General features: G+C 34.5%; 6 protein-coding genes and 3 pseudogenes across 9 annotated transcripts, besides 7 other annotated features; 3 read left to right on the top strand and 6 right to left on the bottom strand.

The window, feature by feature from the left end:
• Positions 1-158: 158 nt before the first annotated feature.
• Positions 159-419: a mobile genetic element.
• An 890-nt stretch (positions 420-1,309) lies between these two features.
• Positions 1,310-1,347: a mobile genetic element.
• Positions 1,310-1,347: a terminal%2Cinverted (terminal inverted repeat of Banshee-A3 transposon ID:TVAGG3_0338170).
• Positions 1,348-2,111: 764 nt separating this feature from the next.
• TVAGG3_0338160 (coiled-coil domain-containing protein 39 family) lies at positions 2,112-5,027 on the top strand (the record flags this gene model as incomplete). The annotated part of the gene is made up of 1 exon (XM_001317438.1): positions 2,126-4,963. The coding sequence occupies one exon, from the start codon at positions 2,126-2,128 to the stop codon at positions 4,961-4,963; it is 2,838 nt and encodes a 945-aa protein (XP_001317473.1).
• A 474-nt stretch (positions 5,028-5,501) lies between these two features.
• TVAGG3_0338150 (spectrin binding) lies at positions 5,502-6,479 on the bottom strand (the record flags this gene model as incomplete). Its single annotated transcript, XM_001317437.1, has 1 exon — positions 5,502-6,479. One exon carries the CDS (start codon positions 6,477-6,479, stop codon positions 5,502-5,504), a length of 978 nt encoding a protein of 325 aa, XP_001317472.1.
• Positions 6,480-6,566: 87 nt separating this feature from the next.
• Positions 6,567-6,594: a terminal%2Cinverted (terminal inverted repeat of Mariner transposon ID:TVAGG3_0338130).
• Positions 6,567-7,320: a mobile genetic element.
• TVAGG3_0338140 lies at positions 6,647-7,320 on the bottom strand (annotated as a pseudogene). The gene has a single exon. A coding segment is annotated over exon 1 (674 nt).
• Positions 7,321-8,032: a terminal%2Cinverted (terminal inverted repeat of Maverick-1B transposon ID:TVAGG3_0337920).
• Positions 7,321-12,557: part of a mobile genetic element that runs on past the window's edge.
• TVAGG3_0338120 (uncharacterized protein) lies at positions 8,734-9,540 on the bottom strand (the record flags this gene model as incomplete). The annotated part of the gene is made up of 1 exon (XM_001317435.2): positions 8,734-9,540. One exon carries the CDS (start codon positions 9,538-9,540, stop codon positions 8,734-8,736), a length of 807 nt encoding a protein of 268 aa, XP_001317470.2.
• On the top strand, positions 9,896-10,519 carry TVAGG3_0338110 (protein of unknown function, DUF4106 family; the record flags this gene model as incomplete). The annotated part of the gene is made up of 1 exon (XM_051230654.1): positions 9,896-10,519. The coding sequence occupies one exon, from the start codon at positions 9,896-9,898 to the stop codon at positions 10,517-10,519; it is 624 nt and encodes a 207-aa protein (XP_051100384.1).
• TVAGG3_0338100 (uncharacterized protein) lies at positions 10,516-10,917 on the bottom strand (the record flags this gene model as incomplete). Its single annotated transcript, XM_051230653.1, has 1 exon — positions 10,516-10,917. One exon carries the CDS (start codon positions 10,915-10,917, stop codon positions 10,516-10,518), a length of 402 nt encoding a protein of 133 aa, XP_051100383.1.
• Positions 10,943-11,557, top strand: TVAGG3_0338090 (uncharacterized protein; the record flags this gene model as incomplete). The annotated part of the gene is made up of 1 exon (XM_051230652.1): positions 10,943-11,557. The coding sequence occupies one exon, from the start codon at positions 10,943-10,945 to the stop codon at positions 11,555-11,557; it is 615 nt and encodes a 204-aa protein (XP_051100382.1).
• TVAGG3_0338080 lies at positions 11,784-12,070 on the bottom strand (annotated as a pseudogene). The gene has a single exon. A coding segment is annotated over exon 1 (287 nt).
• On the bottom strand, positions 12,128-12,547 carry TVAGG3_0338070 (annotated as a pseudogene). The gene has a single exon. A coding segment is annotated over exon 1 (420 nt).

Below are 12,557 nucleotides of genomic sequence, written 5' to 3'. Positions count from 1 at the left end.
CTGTCTTTATGCATGCACGCTTTCATGTATATGGGTTTACACTATCAATTCGCAAAGTTGTTCCGAATTCTTCCAAAATGGAAGGACCCGAAACAACTTTGCTTGTTAACGATACAGACGCATTACTTTGCATTGATACTGTGCTGAGTTGTGTAGAAAGTTTGATTAGAGTTGTTTTGTTCTGGTATCTCTCATCTTCTGATGAGAGAAATCAAAGCAAAACAACTCTAATGAATTTGTTTTCACTCATTTGTATGTAGGTTTTTAGTTCGATTGGAGCTGCTTCATAATGAGATCTCTCATCAATTGATGAGGGAGATCATAACAAAGCAGCTCTAATGTATATGCTCGTATTAACCGGGTTGTAATGCGTTGTAACGTCAGCTTGTTGTTCGTTTGGGGCCACTTCACATTGAGATGAGAAGAAATGATTAAAGGACTCTGAAAGGCTTTGGCCGTTGATGTTGTAATCGCATTACTTGGAACTAGCTGGATGCTAAGCTGTGTAGAATGTTCGATTAGAGCTGTTTTGATATGATTTTTCTCATCATAAGATTGGAGGAATCATAGCAAAACAACTCTAATGGGTTTACCATCATCTACTTGTATGTAGATGTTTGGGAAATTGTCTTGTTAATCGATTTTCGAGATGACTTTCAAATGCTATAATCAAATGCCGAAAAAATATAAAACCAAAAATAATTGTTATAATTTAAATGAAGAAGTAATTTAAAACGATTTTATTTATGATCAAGTTTTATATATTTTTTTGGATCAAATCCATTTTAATAGAATTTATATACTATTCATCTATTAGTAAACACTACCGTATATTATTTTTTAAGCTATCTTATTTTTTGAACTTTTATTCAAATCTTTGGTCGCAAGAAGAATTGCATGATAAATAAAAACATTTAATCAAAGTCAATTTTATTTTTCATATTCAAATGGACTGAGTGTTAACATTTAACATTTTTTGCTAATTGTCGTCAAAAATTAGGCGTAAAGCAAAAATTAATATTTCATATGGTTTTATGATAGATAAGCATTATATTCCCACTCATTATATTCGTAAATTTTGAGGTTTATCATTCGCTTTTAAGATCATTGAATTTGATTTTTATATAAAATAGTTATATATTAGAAAATAATATGAGTTTATGTGATATTATTTTTCAGAAGATTTTGTGTTCTTCTTCAAAATTTTATTTTTTTATTAAAAAGAATCTTTACAAAATATACATTTACTTTAATTAATATTTAAAAACGTGCTCTATCAAAAGTTCCAAAAATTCAATATTTTAGCTTTTCTGAGGTGTCACTTTTGATGAATTTCTGTTTACAACATAACATAATTAATCAAATAATAATTGGAAGTTCTGAACTCACTTTTTCCGTAATTCAAAATCAAAAATATGAATAATATATCTATTTATTATATACTAATGCTATTTTCAACTAGAAGTGAGGTACGGGAATCCGTAAGATTCCCGTAACTCAATTTTACGGAAAAAGTGCAGTAAACTACTCAATTTACGGGAAAAGTGTCGTAAACTATTGATGTGGCGGTAAAATCACGGTAATTCACGGAAAGCTATATGCGAAAATTTGAAATTATACAAAATCGAGCGAAACACTTTTAAATAGGTTGTTCTCGTATTTCAAATACTATTCCCAGATTTATTGTCGTCAGAATATTTCCAAATTTTTGCCGATTTACAAAAAATGATTTACAAAGCATATTTTTTAATCTAAAAAATTCCTAAAAAAAGGAACCGGTGTGCGGAAACCTCGGTAAATTACCGCGGTTCCCGTTGGGACTGCCATAGTAAAAATCCTATAAAATAAATTTTTAAATCAATATTGAGGATTTCGTATTCTGAAATTTTCAAAAACCAATAATGAATATCAAAATTAATTAAAACAATACATAAAGATCCATAATTTATCTTCTTGACATGGGTATCAGTCATTTTAATCTTCATCAAATTGATTACATTTATGCGGAAAAATAACTTTAAATACATAGTATAGTATAATGATAACATAAATGCAACAAATTAGAAATAAGTTTACAATTGATGAAATAACGTACTCAATCACTTTTCGGCGTCGAAAGGCGAAAATGGAAGATAACGAACCAATCAACCTTTATGATCAGTTGGAAAGTTGGGCAAATCAAGAAAACAGAGACCTTCATGCAGAAATTCAGAAAGACTCGTCAGAGCTCCAAGGAGTTAAAGCCGAATGCCAAGAATTAAACGAGCGTGTAAACATTCTTCGTGAACACCTCAAAAACGTTCAAGCAGAAGTTACCAAAACACAAGAACTCCTTACAGCTAAAAATTCTCAAGTTGAAGAAGAAAAACATCTTACACAACTTGTTTTACGAGAAAAAGGCAGAATTGCTTCAGAAATCGCAAAGATAGAAGAAAAGAGAAATGATATTCGCTCAAAATGGGAAAATGTACAAAGTAAAACGTTCCAATCAGAAAAACGAATGCAAACATTCAGAGACGAGTACAAGTTGAATCAGCAAGAACTTGAACAATGGATAACTATCGCCAGACAGAAAGAAGAAGATTTTATTGTTCTTCAACGTTATCAAACAAAAGATGAGTCAAAGATTCGCGAAATGTTACTTGAAATCGAGAAATCTACAGGTATTGTCGAAGCAAAGCGTTTGGAGCTCGAACAAGAAGTTACAGCAACAAGAGCTTTGCAAATCCAATTAGATATGACTGCAGAACAATTTAGACAGCTCCACGATGACCGTACACAGCTTCTTTCTCAATGGGAAGCAACCATGAAGCAGTTAAATAACCTTCATAGCAGAATTGGAATGAATAACCAATCTATCAAAGAAAGAGAAGTCGAAGTCGATCGTCTTCACCAGGAAGTTGCAGAAGAGAAGAAGAACCTCGACGCCGCTCAAACAGAAAACCAAAGTATCGAGCGCCAGTTGACAATTGGAGATCATAAGGTTTCACAACAGCACAAACAGTACGAAAAGGACTCAACCGAGCTTGCCGAATTTATTAAGACCGTTGAGACCCAGTGCCATCAGCTAGAAAAGCTTGAAAGCGATGAAGCATTTTATCGTGGTGAAATCCAAGACTTCAAAGACAAAACAGCCCAAGAGATCGCGAAGAGAGAAGAATATCTCAAGCGTCTGAAGCTCACAGAACAAGCATTGGCCACTCAATCAGATGCAACTAAGGATTTCAATCAACAATCCGAAATTTTGACATCATATCTTAAAGAACAGACAGTCAATCTCAAGAAGATCGACGCAGAAATCGCCGCCGGCAAAGATTCGATTTTCAAATTATCCCAAGATGTCTCCGAAGTTAAAAAGAAGCAGAAAGACTTATTGGCGGAGATGGAAGGTTCACAAACACGTGCAAAGAACCTCCAATTGAAGATCCAAGAGTTCGATCGCGAGACTCAGAAGCAAATGGAATTATTATACAACTCAAACTTCCAGATCCAACAAATGGAACGAAAGATCGCAAGAATCGAAGGCGAACGTACAGAAGAAGAGAAGATGGAACTTCAAGCACAGATCGAACAACTCACAGACACATTAACGAAGAAGCAAGAGATCGAAAAGACACTTTCATTGCAGTTACACCGATTAGAATTAGATTTGCGCCAGACAGCACGAAAGAAAGAGAGTTTGAAAGAATCGAATCAACAATTGGAAGTTAAATTGAACGAGATCCGGTTAGATCAAGATTCACTTGACAAGAGCACCGTTAAATCACGCTCACAGAAAGAAGAAGTTCTTGTTCAATTGAACATGTTGCGTTTGCAAGTTGAGAAACTTACTGAACAAGTTAACATGAAGAGTGATGAACTCATCAGTCTCGAGAACCGTCGTCAACAACTTCAGTTGAGTATGGAAGAACGTGTTCTTGAGATCGATGCCCACATTGCTGCATTACGAACACAGTTGAAGACAGAAGAAGAAGCACGTCATTTAGCCGGTATCGAATTGAAAGAACGTCAAAAACGTGCAGAAACATTAGAAGCTAAATACCAAGTCATGATGGGCAAATACCAAGTCGAAGGCGAAGAAGTCAGTCAATCATATCATGTCATCAAATTCGCAAAAGAACGTGAAGAAGTTTCACGTCGTGGTGATGAATTAGATGCATTGATTCGTAAGAAGACGAAAGAACTTCAACAACTTGAGAAAGCAATGAACAAACTTAATGCACATAACACCGATTTCCGTAAAGCATTCACAAGTGTCACAGAGTCGGACAATGACATGGAACGCAAGAAAGTCTTAGAAGAACAAGTTCGTGTTGCACAACAACGTTTGAATGCACGTCGTGCACAAGCAAACTCTATTGCACAAGAGAAGAAAGAACGCGAGAAGACATCACAAGAACAAGAAGCTGTTATCGAGAAAATGAAGAACAACATCATGAAACTTAAGCCATCACTCGACCGCGCAGTTGCTGACAACACGGAACTTAAAGAGAAGATCAAACGTGTTCAGAAAGTTATCCAGAAAGCACGCGAAAAACACCGTACTGAGTTGAATGTTCCTACCACAGCCAAATATCCAGAAACACTTCTTGAAATGGATATCGAACTTCGCATGGAGAAAGCTAATGTTGAACTCTCATTAGTTGAATTGAATCGCCTTGCAGAATCTAATTCAGAAGTTTTGTCTAAACTTCGATTAGGTTTGACACAGATGGGTATTCCACTTAACTCACTTCCAGCACTTCAATCGAACAACGAAGTTCCTTCTATCATTCCTAAAGGTGCACGAATCATCAAACCAGACACAGGCTCCGGTTCACGAACACCATCAAGTAATGGTTCTCGTTTATCTAGCTACCGAAGTTCAGGCACCCCAAGTGTTCGAAGTGGCGCAGGTTCAGCATTATCATCTGCAGGTTCACATCGATCTGTTGGCAGTCTGAAACAAGTCAAACTCGGATAACTTACTTATATTTGTTATTCTATTCTATTTTCTTTTTATATTTGATATATATTTTTTATATTCTTTTTCTTTTAATGTGAATTTTTTTTATAAATCAAAAAGTTTTTGAAATTTTGACTGTAATTTTTTTATTTATATCTAACATGTTATTAGTGTAAAGCAATCATGATCTTCTGATATTTTAACAATTAAAGTTGCTAAAGGGACTATGAATTCTAATATCACTTTCACTTGTCATGCCATATCTTTCTATATGAATTTGAATTTACAAAGGATCTCATCAAAAAGAAAATTGAACAGAAATTATGAGAAAAAAACAATACAAATGAATCAGAATATGACGATTACTGACTCAACTTAATTGAGATAGCAAATGATGCACAAATAGAAGTGAATATACAAAAACACATTCTACTCGCAATAAAAAAAGTGAATGCTGAAAATTTGTGTTAGAGTTTAATAAATCCTTTTTTATGTGACCCGAGACGTAAATTTTTTTAAACATAAAGGAAGTTAATAATTATCTACAAATTCATGTCTATAGATTTAAAGATATCAAATCTATTAATTCTTTTTTAACATTTAAATTTGGAGTAACTAGATTTTTTGCATGCTGAAGGCAGCTTTCACTACCGCCAGGAAATTCACTTATTTTTGCGCCATGTTGTATTAAGTAAATTGCAATATTTGGTAAATTCGACATTATAGCCGTGGCAAGAGGTGTCATTCCTTCTTTTGATTTTTTATTTGGATCTGCTCCATAATCAAGTAGTAGCTTCACTAAGTACAATTTTTTCAAACTATAATAAGAATTGAGAATACATTCACCTTCATCATTTTGAATATTTGGATCAATTCCGAACTCAAGGAGTGCTTGTATTGCATTTGGATTTTCAGTATGAAATAGTAGAGTTTCACCATTACTATCCTTTTGATTGATATTAAAACCAACTCTGATGAAGAATTCAGTAAATTTCTTATACTCCGCAACAGAATAGAGATTTGAATAATTTAGGAATCCACGAAGATTATCTCCACATTTTAGAAAGGAAAAATCGAAACCGCTCTCTAGCATATGCTCATACTTGTCCAAACACCTTGTGGAAAAATCGAATTGATTGTAGAAAATTTGGAACTTAGCATTATCATCCATTACATCGAAGCTCTCTTTAAAATATGGATAACTGAATAATTCAGATGATGAAAGAAAGGTCCTACGACATAGAAATTCACATGGAAATAGGCCATTCTTAATCTTCCCTGCTTGTCTTATCCTTTCAAATATAATTCGATTGAGTTCCTTGTTTTGATCATCCTTTTCATTGTAATTTCTGATTAGCTTGTAAATGATATGCTGGGCATCGAGTGATTCAAAATCTTCAATAAAGTCAATGAATTTACAATTTGTGAATCTGTTATCAGTTAAAGCGTCCTCGATTATATAATTTTTCAATTTACAACCCTTAGGAAGTCTGAATCCGCTATTGAAAAGAAGAGTAAACTGCTTACTATCCATGCAAAAAATGAGAGGGTTATTTTGATTGCTAGTTAAAAATCCTTTCGTATCGCAAATTTCCTTCAGAGGGCCATTGCTAGTTAAATATAGGGTGTCCAAAGGTGTGTTTAGCACAAACCTGAATACTGCGAATAGAAATAAACAAGTTACATATATATAAAGTTTATTTAAATATAATCACCATTGGATTCAATCACGCGTTCGCAGCGATCGATCCAGGCTTGAAAGACACGCTTTAAATCATCATGAGAAAATTGCTCAAATTGCTCTCTTACAAAATTTTCAAGATCATCTGGACTCGCGAATTCGCGTCCTTCAGCTCTCTTTTTTAGCGTGCCGAATAAATAAAAGTCAGAGGGTGCAATATCAGGTGAATAAATTGGGTTTGGAACAACTTTGACATTGTTTTCCACCAAGTAATTCATTACCTTATGACTTTTGTGAACTCTTGAATTATCAAAATGAATTGCAAACTTTTGTTTTTGTTGTTTGGATTTCTCAAACTCATCAGAATTGATAATTTGAGTAAGAACATTGTCAATTAGATACTGAGCATTCATCGTATTAGGTTTTTGAAGAATATCAATTGCGATGATGCCATTCACGCCCCAAAAAACCGACAACATCATCATTGGTGTGTCAATTTTTTTCTTCGGGAATGTTTGCGGATTTTCATCCTTCAGGATCCACATGATTTTGACTTCTGTTGCATATTGAAACCAAGACTCGTCCCCTGTTACTAAAAAGCGAAACTTCTTGGATTGATACGCACCCAATATAGAGAGGAGCTTTTTCGAAGATTGGACTCTAGATTTTTTTTGAACTGAATTAAGGTTGTGCGAGTTAGTATGGTTATCTTGGGTATGGTGGCACTACGCTCCACCCCACCCAAGATAACGGTTTGACACTTTACAAAACCGCTAACGTATATTTTACAACACAAACACAAACACTAACTTAACCTTAAACATTTACAAAGCCACCAACCACTTCACCTCACTAACGTTTTCGCTAACGACTTCACTAATGAAAAAATAAACGTTCCCACTAATGTTCTCATTTACAAAAGTATTGCAGCGCTTCCATTGCTGTGCTTCACATAACAGCTCATAATCTTCTGACTCACTTTCTTCTTCATATAGGTCAAAATCACTGTCATAGTTTATACCTGTAAGTTTTGACAAAGCTAATGAAACACGCTTACCGTTTGTATCTATTGCTTTTATATATCTCCCATTATGTTTGTTGTCGTAAACGCTCAAACTAACTTTACCCTTTCTCCCTCGTATCTGATAGAATGTATTTTCACGAGGAACAAAGAACAAATTCTTGAACTCATGACCGTTGTAGTTTGTTATCTCAATAGTTTTCGTCATTTACATCCAAATAAAAATTTTCAGTAAAAATAAACTTAAAAATAAATGATATCACCACCCTCACACGTATGAAAATATAGCACAAAAATAAATTTAGGTGAAGTGGTGAGATCTCACCTCTTTTTTCACCTCTTTTTTTCACCCACTTGAATTCATTGCTTTATAACTCTCTTCCTTGGTTTCTTTTTAGTTGCTTTCTTCATGTCTGTCTCCAACTTGACTGTCTTTCTTCTTCGTCCGTAATGATACCAGTTACTTCCACCAGTCAATGGGTCAAATGGTCTTTCGTAAGGGTTTCCATACATTCCATAGGGACCATACGGAAGAACTACTGGTGGAGAAGAAACATCTTCTTTAGTTCCATCGACTCTATTTAAATGCATTGTTTCACCTTTCAGCTGGTCATTAAAGTCTTTTACGTGTTTTGCAAACTCATCGTCCTTTCCTAAAGCATTTTCTGACTCAGTCGCAACCAAATTGGATGCTTTATTTATGAGCCCTATTTTATTTAATCTTAACTTCTTTGCAACCCAGCCTCCAATCTTCCCTTTATTTGCATCTAATGTCTTCGAAACCCTACCTCCACTCATTTTATTTACTGCGTCATAAGCTCCAAGTGCTTTTGCTCCAAATGCTAATGCTTTTGTTCCCATTGCGCCTAAAGCTGCCCAAGCTACCATTTACACCATATTAAAATCATCTCTCTTCAATATTATCTCATAAAAGTTCTCGTTACTGGAGAAAGTCAATGAAACATAAGCGTTCTCATTCATAAACTTCTTTCTTATCTCATCTATTCTCAATAAAATATCTGAACAATTGCTAACATCTTCTACAACAGTTATTTCATCATGAATGACCTTCAAGAACAAGCTCATTTAATATGCTATTAAAATCATCTCAATAATGAGTCCATCCTTTCCGTCTTTGGGTAGCACAACATCTTTCATTGAAGAAGGTTCGACAAGTCTTATGTTAAACTTACTGACAAAGTTTGTTATACTATAATGCTTTGGCGGCGAATACATGTAGTTTGAAAGACATAATATAGATTCTTCAGCAAATTCACTTATACTGGATTTTATAACAATGTTCTCACGAGACCAAATACCACCAATTGACAATCTTGTAAGCAATCCTGCTGAACCTTCTACTGTAAACGTCGATGGTAACATTCCACGAAGGTCATCTATTGACATCGTTGAGTCACTGTATTTAAATATTTTCTTAAAGCAATCGTCATTATCTAACCATGCAATAGCTTTGAAGTTTTCATTCGAATATACATCTGCTTCATTAAATGTAAAACCTGACTTCTTTGCAGAGACGACTTTAAAATCTATTGCATTTGTTTCAAAATTATATGCTATGGTAACTTCTGAAGGTAATGGATGCCCTTCCGCAGTCAGTTGTTCTCTCACTACCGTTTGAAGCTTTGTATTAAAAACTTTCATGTCATCTCCTGTATCTAAGTTCACATACACAGCAACAGGGAAACTATCTTGCTTCTTTGTTTCATCATTATATCTCAAAACATTAAAGTTCTTCAATAATATTGTTCTTCCTGCTGGAATACTTCGAACCTGTCTGATTTCAATAGCTTTCTCACCTCCTACATACTCTACCCAGTGTCTTGGATATTCATAAGTATACTGACTTTCTTGAATTTTGGTAGGTTTCATCATAACATGTTCATAGTATATCTTTATACTCTTGTCAGTTAGACTCGGTGCTATGTTCTGAATATTTCTGACTTGCATTTTTAATGGAGATAAAATGAAGCATTTAATACATGACGTAGATGAAGACATGAATGAAACTACAGACAAACTTAACTCTTCTCTCATTCTTCCTTTCAGTAAGGACTATGAGTTCTGTTCAAATGGTGTTTATTTCTATTGTGGAAAGATGGGTTCAGGTAAGACATTTAATTTAATTCGTCATATACTCATAACAGAGCGTTTAGGAAACGACTCTTACTATGACCAAATCATTATATCAGCAACTTCAGACTCTATGGATTCAACAGCGAAAACATTTATGTCAAAAGTTCAAGCCTCTGTCGTTAAAGTTCCAGACAGTGAACTCATTGAATTTCTTCAACGTTACATTCGACGTAAGAGGAAATATTATGCCATCGTTGAATTTATACAGTCAGGAATGCAAAAGACTTCTGAGGAGATGGAAAGAATTATTGACAAACACCACTTACGTCAATACTCAGGAGTTTACGATATGAAACGACTTACAAACTACATTCTGTCAAAACTTTCAAAATACCCCTTCAAAAAGTATCCTTCAAACACTCTGCTCGTTTGTGACGACTTCGCCGGAAAAGGTTTAGTGTCAAAACCAGACTCACCATTAGCTAACATCATAACTAAAGTCAGACATTACCACTTAACTGTAGCAATACTTATGCAAACATGGAGGTTTTTAGCTTTAAACATAAAACGTCTCATAACTGACTTCGTTATCTTTCAAGGTTTCTCACGTTATGATATTGAACTCATTTGGAAACAGTCAGGTATAACATTACCTTTTGAAGAAATTTGGGAAGCATATAAGTCTCTCATCTCTCCTCGTTCATACCTTGAGATTCATATCATGACTAATACCATTAAAGTCAAAAATATTCCATGGGAACGACCAACATTGTTTTAAAGTTTAACCTTCAATTGACTGATGGTAAACAAATTCCATGCATCTCTGTCGCCATTTCTGTTAATATTTTTGCTGTCATTCATATCATCCACTTCCCCATCCGTTAGCTTTTGAGGATATGCGTTAGAATAGCTGTTCTTAAATGAAGGCTTTTCACCTTTTAGCGCATAAACTCTATAACTTTCTGCATACTTTATGTTTGAACCTCCTGAGCCATCATTGACATAAATTTTTATAGGCTTCCACCCTTTGTTCATGTTCCTGCTTCTTCCCTTAGCTCTTTTGTTCAGTAGTTCTACATCTTTATACACAGCACCTGTCTCAGTGAATTCAACAATATTTTCATTCGTTAGCTTTACATTCAAACCCTTGTCGAGTATATTGTTCATTTCATACATATAAAAGGTTTTTATTCTATATGAAATGAGAAGCAAATCCATCTTAGCTGGTGCCGTTAATGTTCCAATTGAACCAACATCAAATGTTGACTCACGAACGACAAACAATATTGTCATAAAGAACTATAGTTCAGAGTGTTTGAAAGAAAAAGAACCAGAACTGAAATCCGTGAATTTAAACTCAGCTTCAAACGCTAACGCTACATCAGATGTTAAGTTAGAGTATCCACCACTGGACCAAATTCTTTCAAGAGAAGCCAACGACAACCCTTACATAAATGTTCAAACAAATCCTTCAGATAACGTAGACCATTACCTTCTTCAGTTATACCAAACAATTTTACTCAAAGACGATAAGGAGCTTTTGACAAATCTTATAAGCAAGAACCAAATAATTCTAACAAAGGAGGACCTTGAAAATGTTATCTCACGAATAACAGGGAAACAATGTGTCATTGACTATCTCGACCCTGAAATCGAATGCTGTGGTCAAACTCCAATATTCATGAAAATAGGTAACATCCGCATCATTGAAACACCAGGAACTACAGGAGTTGAGTTTAAGTATAAATATTCGAACGAGTATACAAAACTTTCAACAGAATATAAACTTTGCTTGAAATATGTTTTAGTAAATTAAAGCAATTTGTAATATCTATCCAAAACTTCTTCAACAGTATCGAACTCATCTTCATAATGCAAACCTAATCTTATTGACTTGGTGCAGTTTTCACTAACACAATATAGCGCTTTGCGCTCGGCGCCTTTGACGCCTTTTTCTGTTCTCTTGACTGACATAACTAACTCATTTGTTTCATCAAACAGCAACAACCAAAGTTCATGACCTAATACATAACATTCATACTTTATATTTTTAGCTCTGAGTTCTCTTGTAAGCTGTTGCATTTAATATTTTCTAAAAAGTCAACTTCAACAGTCATTCGCACTGGTGCCTTCAGTTCTACAGGCTCGCCCTGAAAGTCAACAACTCTGAATTGCATGTCTTTCAAATTATGAGGACTAATGCGAACCCATTTACCTAAATGAGTTGCTATGACAGGAACGTTTGGAATGAACATTGAATTGACTGCATAACAGAAAGACTTATATTCTACTGAACCTTTACTATTAACTCCTGAAATGCCTGTGACATTAGCTATTTTAGACTCAATGTATAAACAATTACCATAACATACGTATGGAACAGATTTCATCTCAATCGTTTTGTCAACACTTTTCAAAGGAAATGTCATATGGTATGCTCCAAAAGAAGTTGTACTCTATGACTCATTCGTGTTATCTTGAACTCTTTCTTGCTACTGAACTTCAATGTTCCCTCAGAAGAGAGTTCGACATCTATGTTGTCAATAGTTTCTTCATTTATGAGAGTACCTATGACTCCAGCAATTTTATCTATTCTATACTCTGCTCTGTTAGGAAATGCTATAAAACTTCTTTTGTCATCTATTTCAAACTCCATGAAATCTGTTTCATCTGTTATGACAAAAGTTGCGATAGTATTGAAGTCAACAACTCTGAAAGCAAGCGCTTCATTCTGAAGACCTAAGTTTGTTTGTAGCTTTACTGTCCCGTATTCGTTTGGGTCTGTACTTTGCAAATAGAACAACATTTTATTCTCA

This window comes from Trichomonas vaginalis, chromosome V, assembly GCF_026262505.1.
Source record: "Trichomonas vaginalis G3 chromosome V, whole genome shotgun sequence".
Lineage (NCBI taxonomy): Eukaryota > Parabasalia > Trichomonadida > Trichomonadidae > Trichomonas > Trichomonas vaginalis.
Note: the sequence above shows the minus strand (reverse complement) of the source record. Positions and strands in the feature narration are given on the sequence as shown.